Source organism: Mixophyes fleayi, chromosome 1 (assembly GCF_038048845.1).
Source record: "Mixophyes fleayi isolate aMixFle1 chromosome 1, aMixFle1.hap1, whole genome shotgun sequence".
NCBI classification, from domain to species: Eukaryota; Metazoa; Chordata; class Amphibia; order Anura; family Limnodynastidae; genus Mixophyes; species Mixophyes fleayi.
The window spans coordinates 42,890,933-42,911,798 of NC_134402.1; the positions used below are offsets into that span (position 1 = coordinate 42,890,933).

A 20,866-nucleotide genomic window follows, 5' to 3' on the forward strand; every position below is an offset into this window, starting at 1 on the left:
CTGGACCCTGTAGAAAAAGTTTTGTAGTAATTCAGGAGAAGAAATGCTCAGAGATGGCGACATTATTCCCTAGTAGATTACTTCTCTAGCACACTATTATCGTACATTAACCTTTTTTTTGCTCTCCTAAATGATAATTCCATCTTCAAATAATGCCTTTAATAAAACGAATATGTACACAAGAGGAGAAGTGAATTAGCCGCAATGTTCCCCATAGAGGTGCGAGGAAAAGCAGAGACTTTACCGTAGTAACGGTAAAAAGGCGCAGCCGCAATGTTCCTCAGGAATGTGTTTTTGTTTTATTATTGTGACCCTAGAAACACCTTCAGTAGAGGCATCTGTGAATCCCAAATCACAGTTGTCCTGGTGTGAGCAGGACATCCTGCAGTGATATCGCTGCTCAGTGGGCAACGACTGCGGCAGAGAATAAGCGGGGGCGCATTGCAGCATCTTTTTCTCCTATGTGACGTCAGCAACAGCACAGTCGGAGCAGCTTGTATTGGAATGCATTCTGTGCAGACATTACATAGTTGCAGGTAAGATAAAGTGGGTGAAAGGGGTACTTAGGCTGCATAGCAGTGTTTGTTATCCAGAGTACCCAAACTAAACAATATTACTTCCCAGAAGGCCAGGCGTTGCTGAATCTTCTAAACTAAAGCTCAGACAGAAGTATGATGTGGCCTAATAGATTTAACATTTACTTGAAGGTGGAAAAGACTTTTAAATCAGTGGTCGAAGTGGAAAATGGGAATTTATAAGTGGCTATATAAAAATGTAATGGGAATAAAAGTGAATGGATCATATCGATCACTGCTTTAAATTATACTTGAAGTGCAACAGAGAAATACAGCTCAGGACCGCTGTGTGCAACAAGATCTGCGTAATTGCGCCACCTAGGCGCATAAGTCTGTGGAGCACGATGAGCACATCTACGGACGAGAAGCAGCTTGCACATGCAGATGAAATGTGTTTGGTGGAGTGAAGGCTGGTAAGGGCAGGGCCTTAGACCATGAAATAAATACATTTTTATATTATAACATATATATATATATATATATATATATATATATATATATATATATATATATATATATATATACACACACACACACACACACATACATACATACATATTATTTTGTTTTATTACACACACACTTTTTTAAATATGCTTCATGAAGTGGTAAATCTGGGATATGGGGAGTCTTGACTAAAGTTTATTTGAATATTGTGTACGTGTGTCTAGAACCTGCCCCCCAGACAATTTTGGTACTACAGAGCCCTGTTCATTAATACTGGGTTGTCCACCCTGACGAGAAGAGCTTTTCAGTACAGGGCTGGTGAAGCTGTTTTTATGCATCTGTAGAAGCAGCAGACCCACACTGACCAGCCTAGAGCAGACTCATGGTCTCCCTGTTACAAAGAAAACTAACCCATATGTCTAGCACTGTGTCTGGGTGAGAATGTAAGGAGGAGGGGGGGGGGCACATAGTTTTTTTTAAATATTCATTTTATTGAGCACACTGTACATGGCCTGGTTTTGTGACAGGTGGCGAGTGCGAAGACTCGGGCAAATGTACTTCTCCACTAAGTACAGGACATTGGCAGGTACATACATTCCTAGGCGCCCTCCCAGCAATGTAATAAAAACCATTATACACACAAAAGTGAAACATGATAATACAGTACAAGGCTGGACTTTGATGCGCTGTTAAAAAAAATTCTCACTGTCCCCCGCAGCACATGGAACCACATTATTGCTTTGTAAAATTAGGCTCCCAAGTGAAAAGAGGCGGTCTGCATTGATATGTGCTGGGAGAACTATCGAGGGGCACCGTCCCAAAACAAAGGTGATAGCAGAGATTTAGTGGACTGAACCAATATATCCGAGACTGGGCCAATCAATTCACTACAAACCAATGACATCACTCTCCATATTGTGTCAGCCCACAAGATAGCTGTATCCCCTATGTCAGGGTGACAGGTAGAGCTTAGAGAAAAAAACTGCACTGCAAAGCAATACTTTACATCTGGATAAAAGGGGAAGTATACTGTAAAATGTAAAACATTCCCCTTGAAGGTGGTCTACTGTTACATCTAATTACAGATCGGTGGTTTACAGCACTGGGAAAACAGATCTGGTTTAGGTTTCAGACTGTTTATAAGCATATAGAGGCAGTCTTCAAATGCCGGAATTCCATAAGTATTCCAAGCTTTAAACTTGAATTGCAAATGCAGAATACACACGAGAACTTTACCATGAACACAAATAAGGCTTACAGTAAAAGCAACATTTCTGCTCACAGGCAGCAGTGCACAGATACATTCAAAGCAAATATGTGAAAACTCAACACCCTATCATTAACGCAGAAATAAAAACACAAAACAGATTTACATGTGATCAGCGGTTTGGTAGCTTGTAAAGAAATACATGGCATCCAATAAAAACCTTGAACCATTTTAAGATAGGACCAAGTCATCAAATGTGATGACACAAACCCCGATATAGCAGCAGATGTTTGTCTGACCTAATGATAAGTGGTAGGAATAAATCAGTTGAACATCAGCTGGACCTTGTACAATCTGCCCATTACACGTGTGACCACAAGGAACCCCATGCGCACCCTGAGGCAGGATCGGCCAGTGTGTGGCCAACTGTAGATTGTTGTACTTCCTCTCTGGCACATGGGAAATCTTATATACCAGATGCTGGTGAATACAATCTGAGGGCTGGGTAGAACAATGACCTCACTGTAACAATGGAAAAACATTAGACTAGAGTGTTAAGCAACTCCATAGGGACACATGCATACCTATAAATATCTACTTCTGACATGGAGTGGCTTATTGTATAATATTCCCTTAGTGACCATACGCTCCAAACTCAACACCAGAGATAGCATGATTATCTTTTAACATGGTGCGCGTTATTGTTATCGCATGTGGATGTCTGTTGGATTGAAATATACATAGATTCATGGACAGGTAGAAAATGTCTTATTAAATAAATAACTAAAAAGGATGGCAACATGTCCAGTAAAGCAATAACGGTAAATGGAGGAATTACAGTTACAGAACACTACAAACTACAGGTTAGGTTCCAAGGTAAACGTTGACACAATATTACCAAATGGCTTAGTTGACTCAACTTACCCATTGGCATCTTCACCCCAAGTGTTGTGAAACTACAAATCCCAGTTTCACAACACCTGGAGAGCCAGAGGTTGGCCAGGCCTAATTTACACTGACAAATATTGAACCTATTACAGGTCTCATGGCCAGCGCGGCAAAGAGTAAATGTACCTCTATTACTAGTCATGCCCTCCGATTGTGGGGGACACTTTCTCTCACAAACACTGTAATAAAACAATACTGGGTAATACAGAGAGAAGCAATAAGGCTCAGGCCGCAAGTTTACAAGCTATGTTTATTTTGTTCTTCCCAATCATCATTGGTTTAAATATATTTCTTGTTTATAAACAAAAATAAAACAAAATTTGAGTTACAAAAAAATAAAACAGAAGCAATCAAGACCGGTGGATATGGGCCTTCTCTAGAGCAGGTATGTGAACACTGCATAAGGCTTGTTAATGAAGTAATCATATCAACGGGGAAAATAAATGCTGCAATTTCCTTTCATGTGGTCTCTACAAAAGTTGTGTGTGCTTGAGGTCCAGGCACTATAATAATCACTAATACAACAAAACGTATGACATTAAAGATAAAAGCAACACTTCACTTTGTGCTAAAATTAGTAGATGAAGCCATGTGTCTCCTAGTGTATTAAAGAAAATGCCACCCAAATTGTTAATTTTACAAAGGAACCCGTAACTGGAATCCAGCAAAGCTACACCTGACTCATATTGATCGTGGTCACTTTCCCAGGGCTGAACCCCAGCCCACAATCTGACTGAACAGCTGCTGTGGCTCGACTAATTAGCTTTATCGTCACATTGCCCTGAGCGCTGTATTTATTCCAGCTTCCTATTGGCTAGGTTCTCTAGAGCTGTATGGGACACGAACCCTTGTGGTTATACTACTTGGTGGGAGGGAGGCACATTTTAGAATAAAAAAAAATAAAAAAAAAAAAGGATGGACAGGTCTTTGAAATATAAAAAGATTTACATAAGATTTGCATGGCAGGAGTGAAGACTATTGCTTTTATTTTAAACCTGGACATCATTCCTGCTACTAAAAGAACATTATCTACACAACTGCATAAACATATACAGTCCATAATATTGGGACATCAACACAATTCTCATATTTTGGGTTCTATACACCACCACAATGGATTTGAAATGAAACAAACAAGATGTGCTTTCAGCTTTAATTTGAGGGTATTTACATCCAAATCAGGTGAACAGTGGAGGAATTACAACAGTTTCTATATGTGCCTCCCACTTTTTAAGGGACCAAAAGTAATGTAACAATTGACTCAAAATCTATTTCATGGACATGTGTGGGCTATTCCCAAGTTATTTCATCATCAATTAAGTAGGTGAAAGGTCTGGAGTTGATTCTAGGTGTGGCATTTGCATTTGGAATCTGTTGCTGTAGACTCTCAATATGAGATCCAAAGAGCTGTCACCATCAGTGAAGCAAGCCATCATTAGGCTGAAAAATCAAAACAAACCCATCAGAGAGATAGCAAAAACATTAGATGTGGCCAAATCAACTGTTTGGAACATTCTTAAAAAGAAACAATGCACCGGAGAGCTCAGCAACACCAAAAGACCTGGAAGACCACGGAAAACAACTGTGGTGGATGACAGAAGAATTTTTTCCCTTGTGAAGAAAAACCCCTTCACAACAGTTGGCCAAATCAAGAACACTCTCTAGGAGGTAGGTGTAAATGTGTCAAAGTCAACAATCAAGAGAAGACTTCACAAAAGTGAATATAGAGTGTTCACCACAAGATGTAAACCATTTGTGAGCCACAAAAACAGGAAGACTAGATTAGAGTTTGGCAAACAACATCTAAAAAAGCCATTACAGTTCTGGAACAACATCCTATGGACAGATGAGACAAAGATCAACTTGTACCAGAGAAATGGGAAGAGAAGAGTATGGAGAAGGAAAGGAACTGCTCATGATCAAAACATACCACCTCATCAGTGAAGCATGGCGGTGGTAGTGTCATGGGGTGGGCATTTATGGCTGCCAATGGAACTGGTTCCCTTGTATTTTTTGATGATGTGACTGCTGACAAAAGCAGCAGGATAAATTCTGAAGTGTTTCGGGCAATATTATCTGCTCATATTCAGTCAAATGCTTCAGAACTCTTTGGATGGCGCTTCACAGTACAGATGGACAATGACCCGATGCATACTGCAAAAGCAACCAAAGAGGTTTTTTTTAAGGCTAACAAGTGGAATGTTATGCAATGGCCAAGTATATCACCTGACCTGAATCCGATTGAGCATGCATTTCACTTGATGAAGACAAAACTGAAGGGAAAATGCCCCAAGAACAAGCAGGAACTGAAGACATTTGCAGTAGAGGCCTGGCAGAGCATCAGGTATGAAACCCAGCGTCAGGTGATGTCTATGCCTTCCAGACTTCAGGCTGTAATTGACTGCAAAGGATTTGCAACAAAGTATTAAAAAGTGATAGTTTGATGTAGGATTGTATAGTTTGTTCCATTAGTTTTGGTCCCTTAAAAAGTGGGAGGAACATATAGAAACCGTTGTAATTCCTACACTGTTCACCTGATTTGGTCAACAGATTGTCAGTCCCTAAGATGACCAAAACTACACTATGTGTGGGCACCTTTATTGTGACTGGCCATCACCTTGACCTGTGTGAGTGAACCAATCTTTACTAAGCATTTCTGTTAGCATTCAGACTGAAGTTAATGACACTTTTTTTTCTGCACAGCAAAAGTAAGATGCAAGATAGATATGTTACACCCTACTTAGCAGCGTCATAATAAAAGGTCAGTAAAATAGTGAGAGGAATAGTAAAAATACAAGCATTAATAAAATATGAATATACCCATCTGAAGGCGACTGTGTTATAACAAAGGCATATACTTCTAGTAATTTTTAGTTTGAGAGTCCCATCTAATTGCTGATCCAGTAAACTAAATATCAGATCTTGAATTTTTTAAGATGATTTCCTAAAAAAAAAAAATTGCAACTAAAAGAGTAGCCCTGGCCTGTAAACACTTCTCTTTTACATAGGTACGGTGACTAAGTGGTTAGCACTTCTGCCTCACAGCTATGGGGACATGAGTTCTATTCCCGACCATGGCCTTATCTGTGAGGAGTTTGTACATTCTCCCCATGTTTGTGTGGGTTTCCTCTGGGTGCTCCGGTTTCCTCCCACACTCCAAAAATATACTAGTAGGTTAATTGGCTGCTATCAAAATTTACCCTAGTCTCTCTCTGTCTGTGTGTGTGTGTGTGTGTGTGTGTGTGTGTGTTAGGGCATTTAGACTGTAAGCTCCAATGGGGCAGGGACTGATGTGAGTGAGTTCTCTGTACAGCGCTGGGGAATCAGTGGCGCTATATAAATAAATGGTGATGATGATAATAGGTGTATCTTGTCATTTTGCTATCTTAGAAATCAAAATAAAGGACCTGCGAGTGCTGTATTAACATATGCTCTAGTCTTCAGGAAAATTGAACCTTTATCATGTGAATCTGTTAGGCCTTCACACTTCCATTTCCTGATGCATAGTAGCAGATTCAATAGGTCGCCAGGAGCCGCAGGACATAAGAACATTGCCAGCCAATGTGGTACAGAATCTCCGCTCACTTTTCCTTGCATCTCTATCGGACAGGAAGGAACACGAGTGGAGATTTGAGTCAGAGGCTCGGGGCAGACCGTCCCGGAAACACGTTACAGTACCTCGTGCTGCACTGAATCTGCGCCTTTGATTACTTCAGACTAGCCTGTATAACTTAGCTGTCAGACTAACATTAAAATATTGGACACTGGTAACTCAGTGGTGCACAAAAGCTGATATTTTTAAATGTTATATTTCAGTTATAAGGCAGCATAAAAATTAGGACTGATTTTCAAATTATATTATCAAGAATACTTAAAGTAGATTCATATTTTACAAAAATGGAGCAAACCTTTGGGGTATTGTTGTGATATAATGTAAAATAAATTCACACCGGAATAGACGCCTTCATCAGTTTTTCCGTTTAAACTGAATTGATAAGTGTAGCCATCCACAATTAGCATTTAATAAGATAAAGCAGTGCAGGATGTGAGCATTCAATGTATGACGTGCTATATACTATTCACATCTCTTAAACTGTGTATTACAACACTACATGGAATCTGCAATGGAAACAACGTTCTATAAATGATGCATTTAGACCAGTAATAAATAGTTCTCCAGAGATGATCATTTCTGAAAATTCTAACGGATTCTAAAAACTTTGCATGATAATTAGAATAACACATGAGTCACTGTCTTTTAATGTACTAAAATACATAACATAATATGCACAAGTTAACTACATCTGTCTTGAAATGATCATATAATTGACATAAGGAATATATTAGACTGTCTTAGGATATTGAAGAGATTGAACATATTTAGCCAAAAAGTAGTAATAATAGAAATATCAAAGGTTAATAATAGTATTCAGAAAAGGAAAAACATAACTGAAGTTGCGATTGTGGCAGAGGTAGGTCGGATGATTAGTATAAAAGCATGAAATTCAGTCAGTAAGCTCATAAAATTATGCTAGGTTCTTTGGTTAACCTAAAATTTAAGTACTGCATGGTCAATATGTAAGTGAAAACACGCGCCTGCCCACTTCTAGCGTGATGGGCTTAAAATATCTTCTACACAGTAGAAACCTTTTTGCTGGCTTATGCCCACAAACTTCCTGGAGGTATTTTGTCTGTGAACCTAACAAATCTCTTTTTGCAATTCCTGATTCAGTGGTCCACCGTATGAAGCTATAAAATGTGCACAGTGAATGCATCTAGACTACACAGAAAGCTGGTTACAAGCATTCCAGAATGGGCCAGTATTTGTAAGCACTGCTGCACAATTAACGCCTTCACTGTCATCCCTTCTGCAAAGCGTTGTAAGACCCAACTCATGGTACACTCAGATCAAGGGAGGGGGGTGAAGGGGTTACACAGCTCAATCTATGTTATTAGTGTATAAATGCATAGGTTAAGATTAACAAAAATACAACTTCTTGGGTGGCCTTTCCAGAGCGTAATCCCACCTCCTAACACCCTAAAAACACTCATATTAACACACACAAAAATAATAATAATAATTATATACAAAAAACAGACACCATACACAATATATATGCAGTACAGAAGATAATTTTGTTGCATAATATGTAAAACATTTCACATAATTTCCACCAATATCAATGTAAATTGAAGAGATCGGCTTTTAGTACTTATAATCTGTACAATAATTGTATAAATGTTTTGCTACGACTTGATAAATAATATATTTAAGCCAAGCATTTAGCAATGAGGTTTCAAATTCTAATCAACTACATTGAAAATGACATAGTTCATAAAATGTAACTCCCCTACACTGCACAAAGACACAAGAAGATTTTAAATACCAAACCTAAGCTAATGTAAAATGACCGTGCTTGTATTTTCTTCTGTTTGAAGATTAGATTGGCAATGTGTCGTGTGGAATACTAATAGAAATGAAACTATATATGTATTTAATTAACATATTACTCCACACAGACATCTAAAAAGTCTAAACTGCAGGTTTGAAAAAGTGGAGATGTTGCCTATAGCAACCATTCAGATTCTAGCTGTCATTTTGTAGAATGCACTAAATAAATGACAGCTAGAATCTGATATAGGCAACATCTCCTCTTTTTCAAACCCACAGTTTAGTAAATAAAATGTTTTATCTCAGTACACCAAATAATTAGTTTCACAAAATAATTTACAGAGCTGCATAGCACATCAAGTACAATGCTAGTATGTTTAGCGGCTAACTACTGAGAAGCTCCCATCTAAATAATGTTATCAAGATTTGTGGAAGAAACCTAATAATATAACTTATAGATATTTACTCATCTTACTTTTTAAAACTAAATGATTACCAATCTGTTCTTAAATTTGCATATTAAAGATGTTGGAGAAGTCAAGAAAGCAGTAAAATAAATATTAATTGGGTTCTACCGTCCAGGATGTGATGTCTGCCCCCTGCCCCCCCACTAACCGTTCAGCTTTTATATAGCAATAGTTATTTATAATGCAGGAGCCCTGCCTTACTGCTGAAAGATAGCAGTGCTGAAATGAAAGGAAATAATGAAAATAGGGACATGTCCACCATGTAGTCAGTTACTGGGTTATAAATACTGGCAACAGGTGGAAATGTTATGCACAGCCTGGTCTACACTTGCTTAGGGCAATTAACTAGGAATGAGGTATATCCTGGCAGTGTAAAGCACTGGGTTACTGAAAATGGCTTCCAGAGTTATTCTGCTGTGATCGTGGTCCCAAAGTGCGGTTTACGTTACTCATCTATTTACAGCACTGCTCTAGAAGCCCACAGGTTGCCGAAGACGTAACCAGTCAGTCCATTTTGGGCAGCACGGTGGCTTAGTGGTTAGCTCTTCTGCCTCACAGCACTGGGGTCAGGAGTTCGATTCCCGCCCATGGCCTTATCTGTGTGGAGTTTGTATGTTCTCCCTGTGTTTGCATGGGTTTCCTCCGGGTGCTCCGGTTTCCTCCCACATTCCAAAAACATACTGGTAGGTTAATTGGCTGCTATTAAATTGCCCTTAGTCTCTCTCGGTCTGTGTGTGTGTGTGTGTGTGTGTGTTAGGGGATTGAGATTGATGTGAATGAGTTCTCTGTGCAGTGCTACGGTATTAGTGGCGCTATATAAATAAATGCATGATGATGGTATCCGCTGAAAATAAAGCATTACTCCAAATGGGGCAACCTGCGGATATGATGGCACTCTCGCCCAATTATCTATTCTGCTCTTACAAGTGACCTCCAGTCTGAGCAATGCCAACTGAGCCAACCATCCGCAACAGGGTCTGCAACTTGACAAACGCACTGAGGAAATCTCCATACCACAAAAAGGGTACCATTGTTACATAGAAAAATATTATTATTATAATAATTTTAATCAATTCCATTTTGGAATTACTTTGAAATTTACCAATACTGGGTAATACAAATCTAAACAAATAAAAAAACCATAGGACACTTAGTTCATACATATTGTAAAGTTGTCAGCCCTCCTTGACAAATTTTTCCAAGAGTTAGGGAGAAAGAGTCAAAACTGAGGGGCAAGAAATTTAGAAGGGAAAAAAAATATAAAAAAAAAATGTACCCACTCCCAAAGCCGGCCATGCATTGGGGTGAGAAGGACTGACGAAACAGGTTTGATAGCACTAGTCATGCCTGGTGGTAAGGGGCCATGCTAGCCTTAGTCTCATGAGACTTTGATAATGCCTGTCTCAGGAGATTAAGAGCTCCACAGTCCAGTATGTGAGCGACAGTCTGAATTCATTCTGATTTGCTGCCAGATTGTGCGACACCAGTAGCTTCACCTCTACAGTGAGAGTCCAGTTGAGGGCATACTATGCATGAAGTCGGGACAGGGCAGATAGAGAGGGACCAGGAATGGCCAGGAGCCCCCTGTAGACCAATCGCAAGAGTTCATTTTCCAGACACAATGACGACTGGATTTATCCAACCCTCATTTACAGACTTTGGGCCCAAGCCATTAAGGAATGTATCTGTTGGTTTTGTGCGCATCTTTTGCAAAAATCACGCTGTGCGTGCTCAGAAACAGACAATATGCAACAGAACGCAGCCCCGACCAAGTCATCTTCGAGCGCAAACGACACTTACTACAGCCCATAATTTGGGTGAGTGAACCGGATGGGGAACGGGGGGATTCACGTAGGCAATGTACAGTAAGGGCGCTCCTGTGCAGCCAAGTCAGACTCAGGAGCACACAGAAGTGCGCTGGTTTTCTGCTGTATCTCTTGCTCTATCTGGGGGGATAGTTCAAGTTCCGAATACTAGTGCCGACGGCTGAGTATGTGTCTGCAATCAGGAGCAACTGTAAAAATGTATTTTATGTCCAGCAGGCATTAAGGACAGCCTAGTAAATGTACTTCTAAGGGGAAAAAAACAATATTAAAAAAAAAATAATAATTTCCATTTATAATCATAAATGACAGGTAACCTTAATTGCTTAATATATTTTTTTTTTTGTGCATTTTTTGGCGATTTTATATTCCACATAGATATTGTACGTATCCTGCAGTGTCTGGTCTAGAAGAGCAGAGTAAACCTACACCCGTAGTCCTCACCACACGTATCTTTAGATCCATTACTTGTTGACTTCAGGAGTACACAGAGCAGTTATGTGCAGCTTACAACAAATGCATGCTGCGCTCAGTGTGTGTGCCTTAATGACTCCGGCCCCTTGTCATCATTGCAAGGTATACGTTGATTAATATTTCTTATGTGCACAGCAACACTTCTCAGTCTATATATTCAGTTCTCAGTCTAGAAGCATTAAGATTTATTGCATCTATTTTTTTAAGGTCTATGCTCAGATAGTATTTTGATGAAAACACTCAATAGCAGGAGAATCACTCAGGGCTATATTAGCATGATACTTGTGATGAAAACGCTAAAATAGATTTTCAATACCTAAAAAAAAAAAAAAAAAATGATATGTTCTACTTTTCTTCCTTAAGATCTAAAGTTAAAGGTTTTCAAAAATGTCAAAATGGTTTAGCCAATTCCACGTTGCCTCGTTTTCCTTACATTTACAGTGTAAACCATATAGGAAATGCATTTCCTGACAGATCTTAGCCCATATGTATGTCCATGATAACACTTCCAGAAGACCAAGGACGCTGAGTAGATGCATCTCCTGTATCTGCATTCTGTTTCACTCCCCACTACTAAAGTCACCACTCTGCTATATGCAGGGATGTGACTGCACCTTCCACTATCTAATATCATGACATTGTCCTTGCCAACACCCACTAACAGCGCAAATGGAAAGTCACTGACTACACACTAATATAATCTGCACTGCTGTGAACATTCCGATGATCGTATTGGCTACAGATTGTTCTATCCCCGCCCACTTCAAAACTGAGGACATCCTGGATGGGGAGATGAAGATACTGAATTTTTATAACAAAACAAAGTTGCCGAGACCCTGGTTTGATCTTTAATAACATAAAAATGTAAAAAGAAAACAAAAAAACAAAAGAAGCAAATGAAGTAAACAAGCAACTAAATTATTTTTAGCTCCACTTAACATTTAACTGCGATAGACATTATATTATTAAAAGAACCCAAAGCTAACCTAGTGCTCCTATAAGACACATTGCATTGAAATAAATCATAACAGTAATCACGTGTGAAAAAGAAACCATTTGTAAGGAATATGTTTCATCTCTAGCTTTCATTCTTCTAAGCAAGATATTTTCTGAACAGGGCATAACCCAAAAACGCATAAACTAGAACTTCATATTTTGCTTTTTATTTAAAAGGCGCCGATGAAGTGTTACAATCCGTCTACTTTTACCATTTCTGCTATCTCCCTGATATAGGCTATTTGCCTAATAACGGGATTGTGGAAGTTAGTAGAGACAAACCACCACCACCAGCCAACTTGGGTCATTCTCAACTGGCGTCACAGAAACAATAGCATGTGCTTTTTTATAAGTGACAAGTATATAGTTGTATATGGCCTATTACTCCCCTTTCTCCACAAGATCGTTGCTCACAAAATTCCTATTGCTGTGTGCGGTCTGAAGCATATACAGCACGGCCTCTAAGCCTTTCTGGCAATAAAATGGTTAACTAGCGTCAGCAATCCTTTTTTTTTCCATGCAATGTGCTGCAACTAGCATCTAAATGGTTCCTTTGCACCATGAACTAAAACATCTTGAATGCTTAAACTGTATTTTTATGAGTGTCTTGGGATACTAAATTTTAGTGGTCTATTAAATGCCAGCAATTTCATGCTGCCTTGCATAAAACAGCATTCACATATTAGAGCTCAGTGGTTACATAGCTGTATTATACCTTTTTAACACGTATGAGATTAGTCATTTCCATTAAAAACATTATGCTTTGTTTCTTATAAATACCTTTTTTTTTTTTCCATGAAAATGATGGAGGTATTACTTTAACAGAAAACTCGTATTGTGCAGAACTTCAATGCATTTTTGTGTTGAATGTTATTAATTTAGTGCAACATTTCATAGTCACAACATTATATCAACAGAAAAATACTATAAATGTAAGCTAAATAAAATAAAAAAAAAAAGTTCTAAAAAGAAGTCAATTCATAGTGTGTAGTTAGCATTTTGGAAGTGAATAAATCTGTCATATAAGATGCCAGCTATTTTATTTATTTAGATCTTTTAAAGTTAAGTTTCACCAGTAATCTCAGAAATAAGATGGTACTGAACCCACAAACCAGAGGGGAAAAAAAAAAATCTTACCTGGCAACGTTATCCTTTTCAGAAAGAAGTCCAATCCTACTGTTTGTTTGTACTGTTTTCCGAATGATTCCTGGGCAAACCGCATGGCCAGCGATGTCTAAAAGAAAATGTGTGAAATTTAAACAGCTTGGTCTGGCAGCAAAAACACAAGAATGTAAAAAATTAGGTACTTGCGCTTTTTGAAACAACTTTCAACTAAGCCTAATAAGTCTTGTGGAAGAAGTGCTAGTAGTGTTACAATTAGGATCTGTGTTTGTCATTTTAGCTCCCAAGTTGACCAGCCAAGCAAATCTCTGGGCAGAAACAAGTGGCTTGTAATATAATGTGAAGCTTATATACAGCTAGCAAATGAAAAGACTACAGTACCAATGTAACGCTAAATAATCATTAGTTTCGGGTGCATAAATAGCCACTACAAGAAAAAAAAATTAAACCTTAAAATAAAAATAAGTACATATTTATTAGATGGGTAAACAGTTTGCTATTAGTATCACAAGGACCTCTCACGACTGCCTGCTGTCAAACACATGTACAAAAATTCCTTTATCTAAAGATAGAATTATTTTTCCTGCAAAGAAATCAAACATGGAGTCGTTTTAAGAAAGGCTGATACTCAGAAAGTCAGGGATCAGGATTGCTGTTGATAACTGTCCCTAATTTACTAGGAAAGACATTTGAAACCTGGGACTATCCCTGGGAATTACAGGCATTGAGAACATTAGTCCGCTAGCAGAGTTCATCATTTAGTACAGTTATTATTTGCCTTCACTTATCCTCTACTATTAATTTTACTGAAGTGCAACAATCTTCTTACAATACTTAGGGACATATGTGACATCATTAGGGCATAGCCAGGTCTACAAAGCATCAACATGTGTCAGAAAGCAGGTAGAAGACACAGCTTGTGAATATGATCATGACCTACACAAAGGAATAACATACAACTATTATACATGTTTGTTTGTTCTAGGCTTTAATATTTACTAAATCTAAGTGTTTAGTAAGGATTACTTTCATCATATCCAGGGTATAGGGCCCTATAGCTGCCTAGAGTGACATGTATATGTGCACCAATGAAATATGTTTCAATAACTCAATGTCAATTTACTGTCTGATTTGCTTGATTTTGTGTTCTTTTATAAATGTACACAATAAACACAAACGTAATCTGAATTCTATTTAGAACGAAGTGTCTATGACGAGACCATATGAACTAGATAAAGATCTTCCAGGTAAGTAATAAGGATCAAGCTAATCCCATGGTTTGATCAGATTAACCAAAGCTTAAACGTAGACCTTGAAACCATTGCTTTCATCACAAGGTGTGGAGGTAACATTATATTCAAAACAAATTTCTTTTGAACATAACATACTCAGTACGTCTCTTTGTTGCATAATAGAGTCTCACTGCGGCAAGACTGATTTTCCTGTCCCGTTGCTCCATTTCTGACTCCCCACTCTGCCAGTCTCTTCACTGGCTCTCTATTCTAAAACAAACTCCTCACCCTCACATACACAGCCCTCTGACACTGAAATCATCTAACTCCACACGCCCTCCAACCAATCACCAGCGACGCAGATCCACACAAACGGACTACACTTGCTTGCCCAATCAAACGCTTCCCTGCCTTCTAAGTTTTAAACCATTCCTTAAAAACCTATCTGTTCAAGGCTACTAGCTTCCCATCAAACTCCACTGAGACATTTGTGGCACCATATAAACTATAATATTATTATTATTATTATTATTAAGGAGAAGTTTAATCACGCTTTTGTCAAGTACATGTTCTCCTATTTTTAATCATGTGACCACTGAATGACATGTTATATAAGCAGTATAAGCAGCATAGCATCTACCACTTATATAAAGGTTGCAAATGTAAATATGCAGAGAATGCCAATTCCTTATTCCCAAAAACTTTACTATACATAATACAGTCAGCAGTATCATCCCAAAGTGTCTTCGGTGTATTATTTGGCTTACTGTGTCCCATGCATGTCCCTTGTACCCCATCAGCATATGTGTAAGTATTATTAAACTCCTACAAATATTAAAATAAACTGTACCAATCCTTTATTTTCTGAAACACCCTGCCCCCCTAACAGGTCAAGATCCTCCTTGGAGGTACCCACCATGTCGAGGACCACTCCCACCTGTCATAATCACTAGGCCAGCTCCCGCTACATTGTGGCTTCGAGCAACAAGTTGCTTCTAAACTTCAAAAATAACTGCAAGTACCATAAGCATTCTGCAGAATGCCAGATATGAGAGTGTAAGGTGAGTGTGAGCCTGTACTATAAATGTGACAGACGAGAAGACAGAGCAGAATATATTTTAACGATGGGGTAACGTTAGGGGAGTGTGAGCCTGTACTATGAATGTCAGACATGAGAAGACAGAGCAGAAGATATATTAATGATGGGGCAACGTTAGCGGAGTGTGAGCCTGTACTATGAATGCGATACGTGAGAAGACAGAGCAGAAGATATATTAATGAAGGGGCAACGTTAGGGGAGTGTGAGCCTGTACTATGAATGTGAGACGTGAGAAGACAGAGCAGAAGATATATTAATGATGGGGCAACGGGAGGCAAATACACATCAAGCACTTGGGACATGGATGGTGATACATGCTCTTGTGACTCTCAGCTACTCTTATGCTTTTTGTTTTATCAAACAGGAGTTAAATCGCATTGGTGTGCATCATAGGGACAGAAAGATGGACACAATAGGGGTATTTATGAAAACTGTTTTACAGACAATAGCATAGAAAAGGTGGTGTTGCCCATTATGGCCAGATTCTTGCCAGCATTTTCTAAATGGCACTAGAACAAAGACAACCAGAATCTCATTGACTGTTATGGGCAACATTATTTTGTAAGCTGTAGAACAGTTCTCATAAATTCTCTCCACATTCTGTTTTGCTCTAAGCAAAATTGAAGGTATACTTTAATTTTAAATGGAGAATAAAAATGTACATGTGTCTCATGTAAAATTAAAGTTGTACTTTGTAATTCCTTTTCTACACTCACAAGTATGCCCAGTGGTTGAAGTTGAAATTTAGAAGTGGCGGTATGAAAAATGTAATGGGAATGTAAGTGAATGGAACTTGATATTTGTACAATAAAGGCAGTAGGAGAAGAGGTGGTGCAGCATACCACCGTATACACCCCCACTTCTACCACTGCATATACTGTATATATATATAATGTAAGTGACTGGAATGTGATAGTGTTACAATGAAGGCAGTAGGAGAAGTGACGGTATGACATACCACCGTATACACCCCCACTTCTACCACTGTATATACTGTATATATAATGTAAGTGACTGGAATGTGATAGTGTTACAATGAAGGCAGTAGGAGAAGTGACGGTATGACATACCACCGTATACACCCCACTTCTACCACTGTATATACTGTATATATAATGTAAGTGACTGGAATGTGATAGTGTTACAATGAAGGCAGTAGGAGAAGTGACGGTATGACATACCACCGTATACACCCCACTTCTACCACTGTATATACTGTATATATAATGTAAGTGACTGGAATGTGATAGTGTTACAATGAAGGCAGTAGGAGAAGTGGCGGTATGACATACCACCGTATACACCCCACTTCTACCACTGTATATACTGTATATATAATGTAAGTGACTGGAATGTGATAGTGTTACAATGAAGGCAGTTGGAGAAGAGGTGGTGTGGTATTCCCTTAGGAGATAAGCTCACATGAGCAGGGCCCTCTTCCTGTCTCCTTAACTGTTCTTCTGCTCCGTGGAGTTTCTGAAGTATTGGTACTTTTTGTTTATTGTTCTGTACTGTTATACCTGTATAGTCTACTGTTTGTACTATGTGCGGCACTGCGGAAGCCTTGTGGCGCCTAACAAATAAAGGATAATAATAATAATAATAATAATAATAATAATAATAATAATACCACCACTTACACCCCTACTTCCACCATTGGATATGCCATTTTTTGACTTATTGATTCTTTTATTGGTCTTAAACAAGGTATAGAGGGTGCAGATGAATAAAAAAAGAGGGGAGGGGAGGGACCACAGGAAAGGACAACATAATACAGCAGGTAATAACATTACATGACACACTCTAACTGTAGAATACAAGGCAGTTGAGAATAAAGCTGGATCTTTAGCAGCTACAATATGGATAAATGTAAATTTAAATGTCAGGTCGGTATAGAGACGTTCGGTATAAAAGGTAATGTATGTATATATAAATTATTAGCCATCTAACTGACTGTTGGTTTGGCACCTCTGCTAAATACATGCTATGTCAAATCATCATTTAATGTTGGCAGGTGGAAGTATCCATTTCAAATAATTATTGTTCTTTGATTTATATAATTGAGGCGGTGGTAATCTCTTCACCGATGCTGTTAAATCCGACGCTGAGGACACCTACAAAAGAAAACCGATTTGAGAAGACAACGACAAGAATATACACAGACTTACCTGATCAGATATCCGATTGTAGCAGAACACTGACAGCCGCTTCTTCCGAATGCACAGGTGTCCGGCAGTAGTGCCTGACGTCAGTGCGCCCTCAATGCATTTTTATTTAAAGCGGCAATGTCGGGACCACGCAGGTTAACTGTTGAGAGGGGTCCCGACATTGATGCTTTAAATAAAAATTAATTGAGGGCGCACTGACGTCAGGCACTACTGCCTGTGCATTCGGAAGAAGCTCCTGTCAGTGTCCTGCTACGATCAGATATCTGGACAGTCGCTGATCAGGTAAGTCTGTGTATATTCTTGTCGTTGTCTTCTCAAATCGGTTTCCTTATGTAGGTGTCCTCAGCGTCGGATTTAACAGCATCGGCGACGCGTACCCCACCCAATCGAGGTGGGTAAGGGTCTGTCCAATGTTGGCCGATTGTCGCTCTGGTCGCTATCAGAACATGACCTGTCACATTTAATATGTGCAGGGAGTAAGATGCATTTCATTTAAAGGTTCAATTTGGTGCTACATTATTTCTGTAAAATAAAATGGGTTAAATGAGCTTTCACCCCACTGTGAAACACAGCATAAAAATACAGTGCTACTTCCTGCAAGTGTGATGGTTTGATAGACAAAGGTTTCTTTAAGTAACACCACATTATAAAACATATGCAGTGAATATATTTCTTTTCAGTTTTTCGGGCAGTAATAACAAAAGGCTTTTTATAGTCTCAATAATATACAGTAGGTCTTTTCTAAAAAGATATGTATTACCTAAGCACTGAATTAAGAAAGCAGATTTACGAGTCTGCTAGCATAAGTCTGCCTTATCCGCGGTTTTAATGAAACCACAAATCAGATCACAAATGGTTGTATTTGCTCATATAACATCAAATTTACAGGATTAAAATGTTGGAAACGATAGTTATCATCCATTTGAGAATCATAAAACTATAAGAGCCTTTGACCATGATTAACAGTGAGTAAAGGGCAAAACCAGCTCTTCTTCATCAATGACAGAGAGCATGACTAAGTTGTAGTTTAATTACTAACATTTTACGACTTCCAATGGAGCGGTGTCTCCAGTGAAAACAGGATCCAAGAATGCAGTCAAATAAGAGGGAAACATTGGTCAAAATTGTCTTGTTTTACTAAACAAAAGCGAATAACCAGAGAGCTCACAGTAATGAGTACTCTTGTTTTATTTAAGAACAGTTTCACAACATATATTATTTTTTAGAATACGTAGTATACCAAACTGTCTATTTCACAAAGAAAACAAAAATAATTTAAAATGATCACAACTGAAAATGACAAACTATCAATCACTAACTTGTTTTTCTGCGCCCCCACCTAACATATCAATAAATCACTGGACAAGCTAATTATACATATACCATGTGCAGCAAAATACCAACTTGCCCACAATTGGAAAATCTGCAACCTACCCTCGCAGCAGGTCATAAATATGCAAAATGGATAATTAGCTAACCTCCAAAATAATAAAAGTTAGTAATTTTCAAACATTTTGGGTCCCATGCTAGACGTACCACAATACCTTAATCCCTGGCACCTCCTGAACTATTCGTCACCATGCAAATGCCTTCTGACTCTCCCTTACCTGACCCCCTCCTACACGTACTGCCCCCACACCACTGCACTCTACGATGCACCTAAATGGAAAGAGCCCTGGAGGTATATTTACTAAACTGTGGGTTTGAAAAAGTGGAGCTGTTGCCTATAGCAACCAATCAGATTTCAGTTGTCATTTTGTAGAATGTATTAAACAAATGATAGCTAGAATCTGATTGGTTGCTATAGGCAACATCTCCACTTTTTCAAACCCGCAGTTTAGTAAAGGCCCCTTAGGGAGATAAAGGTCTTCAGGACCTCTCCCTTTGCCAAAGGTAAAGGGTGGTACTTTTAAATCCCCGACCCCCAGAGTCTTACAGCCCATTAGGAACAGAGTACTCACACTGAGCGTTGTGTTCAAGGGATTGAGAGAGTAGAAACTAAATAATTTGGTTCTTGTCCACTCCTTGGACACACGGGGCATCAGGGACAGACCAGGGGGTAAATGTATCAAAGTCCGGTTTTTCCATCTCGCGGGAGATCGGCGATTTTTCAGCTAAAATTTAAAGCGGCGATGGCTTGTAAAGGCAAGTTTGCCTTTACAAGTTTGCCTTTACAAGCCATCGCCGCTTTAAATTTTAGCTGAAAAATCGCCGATCTCTCGCGAGATGGAAAAACCGGACTTTGATACATTTACCCCAAGCTCCATTAACGGCACCATGGTGCTTTTAGCGCACAGCCTCCTTTATTGCTCACATACTTTGTTGGCACAGATTCATGAGCTGACCACACCAGCAAAAATGCGTGCAGTCATTAACTGGTTAAATATAATAATTGATCATCATTGTGGTATTAAATTATATAGAATTAATCATGATAATTAATAGTTGATTGATAGTTTTGGCTGGTTAAATATGTAGTTTATACAACTTGCACGAAAAAACACTAAAAGAATATAGGAGAATGAACACCAACAACATTTATGGAGCATTCAATTAGACTCATATTAAAGATTGTCTTGAATATGCAAAGCTGAAAGATGTGTAGGATGAATCTAAACCAGTGTTGACAGGGAAAACCATGAATAATAAAGAGTAAAAAAAAAAAAAGGACAAAGAAGCAACTAACTAAGCACCTTAGATGCATAAAACATGCTCATATCTAACCACTATCATGCTATTTATTCCTTCATCCTACTCCTGGGTGTCCCACATCCGGTCATCACGGAACCATAACAGTGCATGTTTTTCGAATATCCTTAATAGAGCTCAGGTGTATTCATTACCGACTAACACATTGTAGCAGATTCATAGGAGGTATAATTATTTCACTTGTGACATGGAAAACCTGCACTGTTA

At 38.7% G+C, this 20,866-nt stretch overlaps 1 protein-coding gene across 2 annotated transcripts in view; it reads right to left on the reverse strand.

Annotated features, from left to right (window-relative positions):
* RAB28 (RAB28, member RAS oncogene family) overlaps window positions 1-20,866 on the reverse strand; it is an 83,436-nt gene that overhangs the window by 55,738 nt on the left and 6,832 nt on the right. For both annotated transcript variants that reach the window (XM_075194669.1, XM_075194668.1), the window contains exon 2: window positions 13,467-13,563. In XM_075194669.1, coding sequence (XP_075050770.1) covers window positions 13,467-13,563 — 97 coding nt within the window. The remainder of the gene's footprint in view (window positions 1-13,466; window positions 13,564-20,866) is intronic.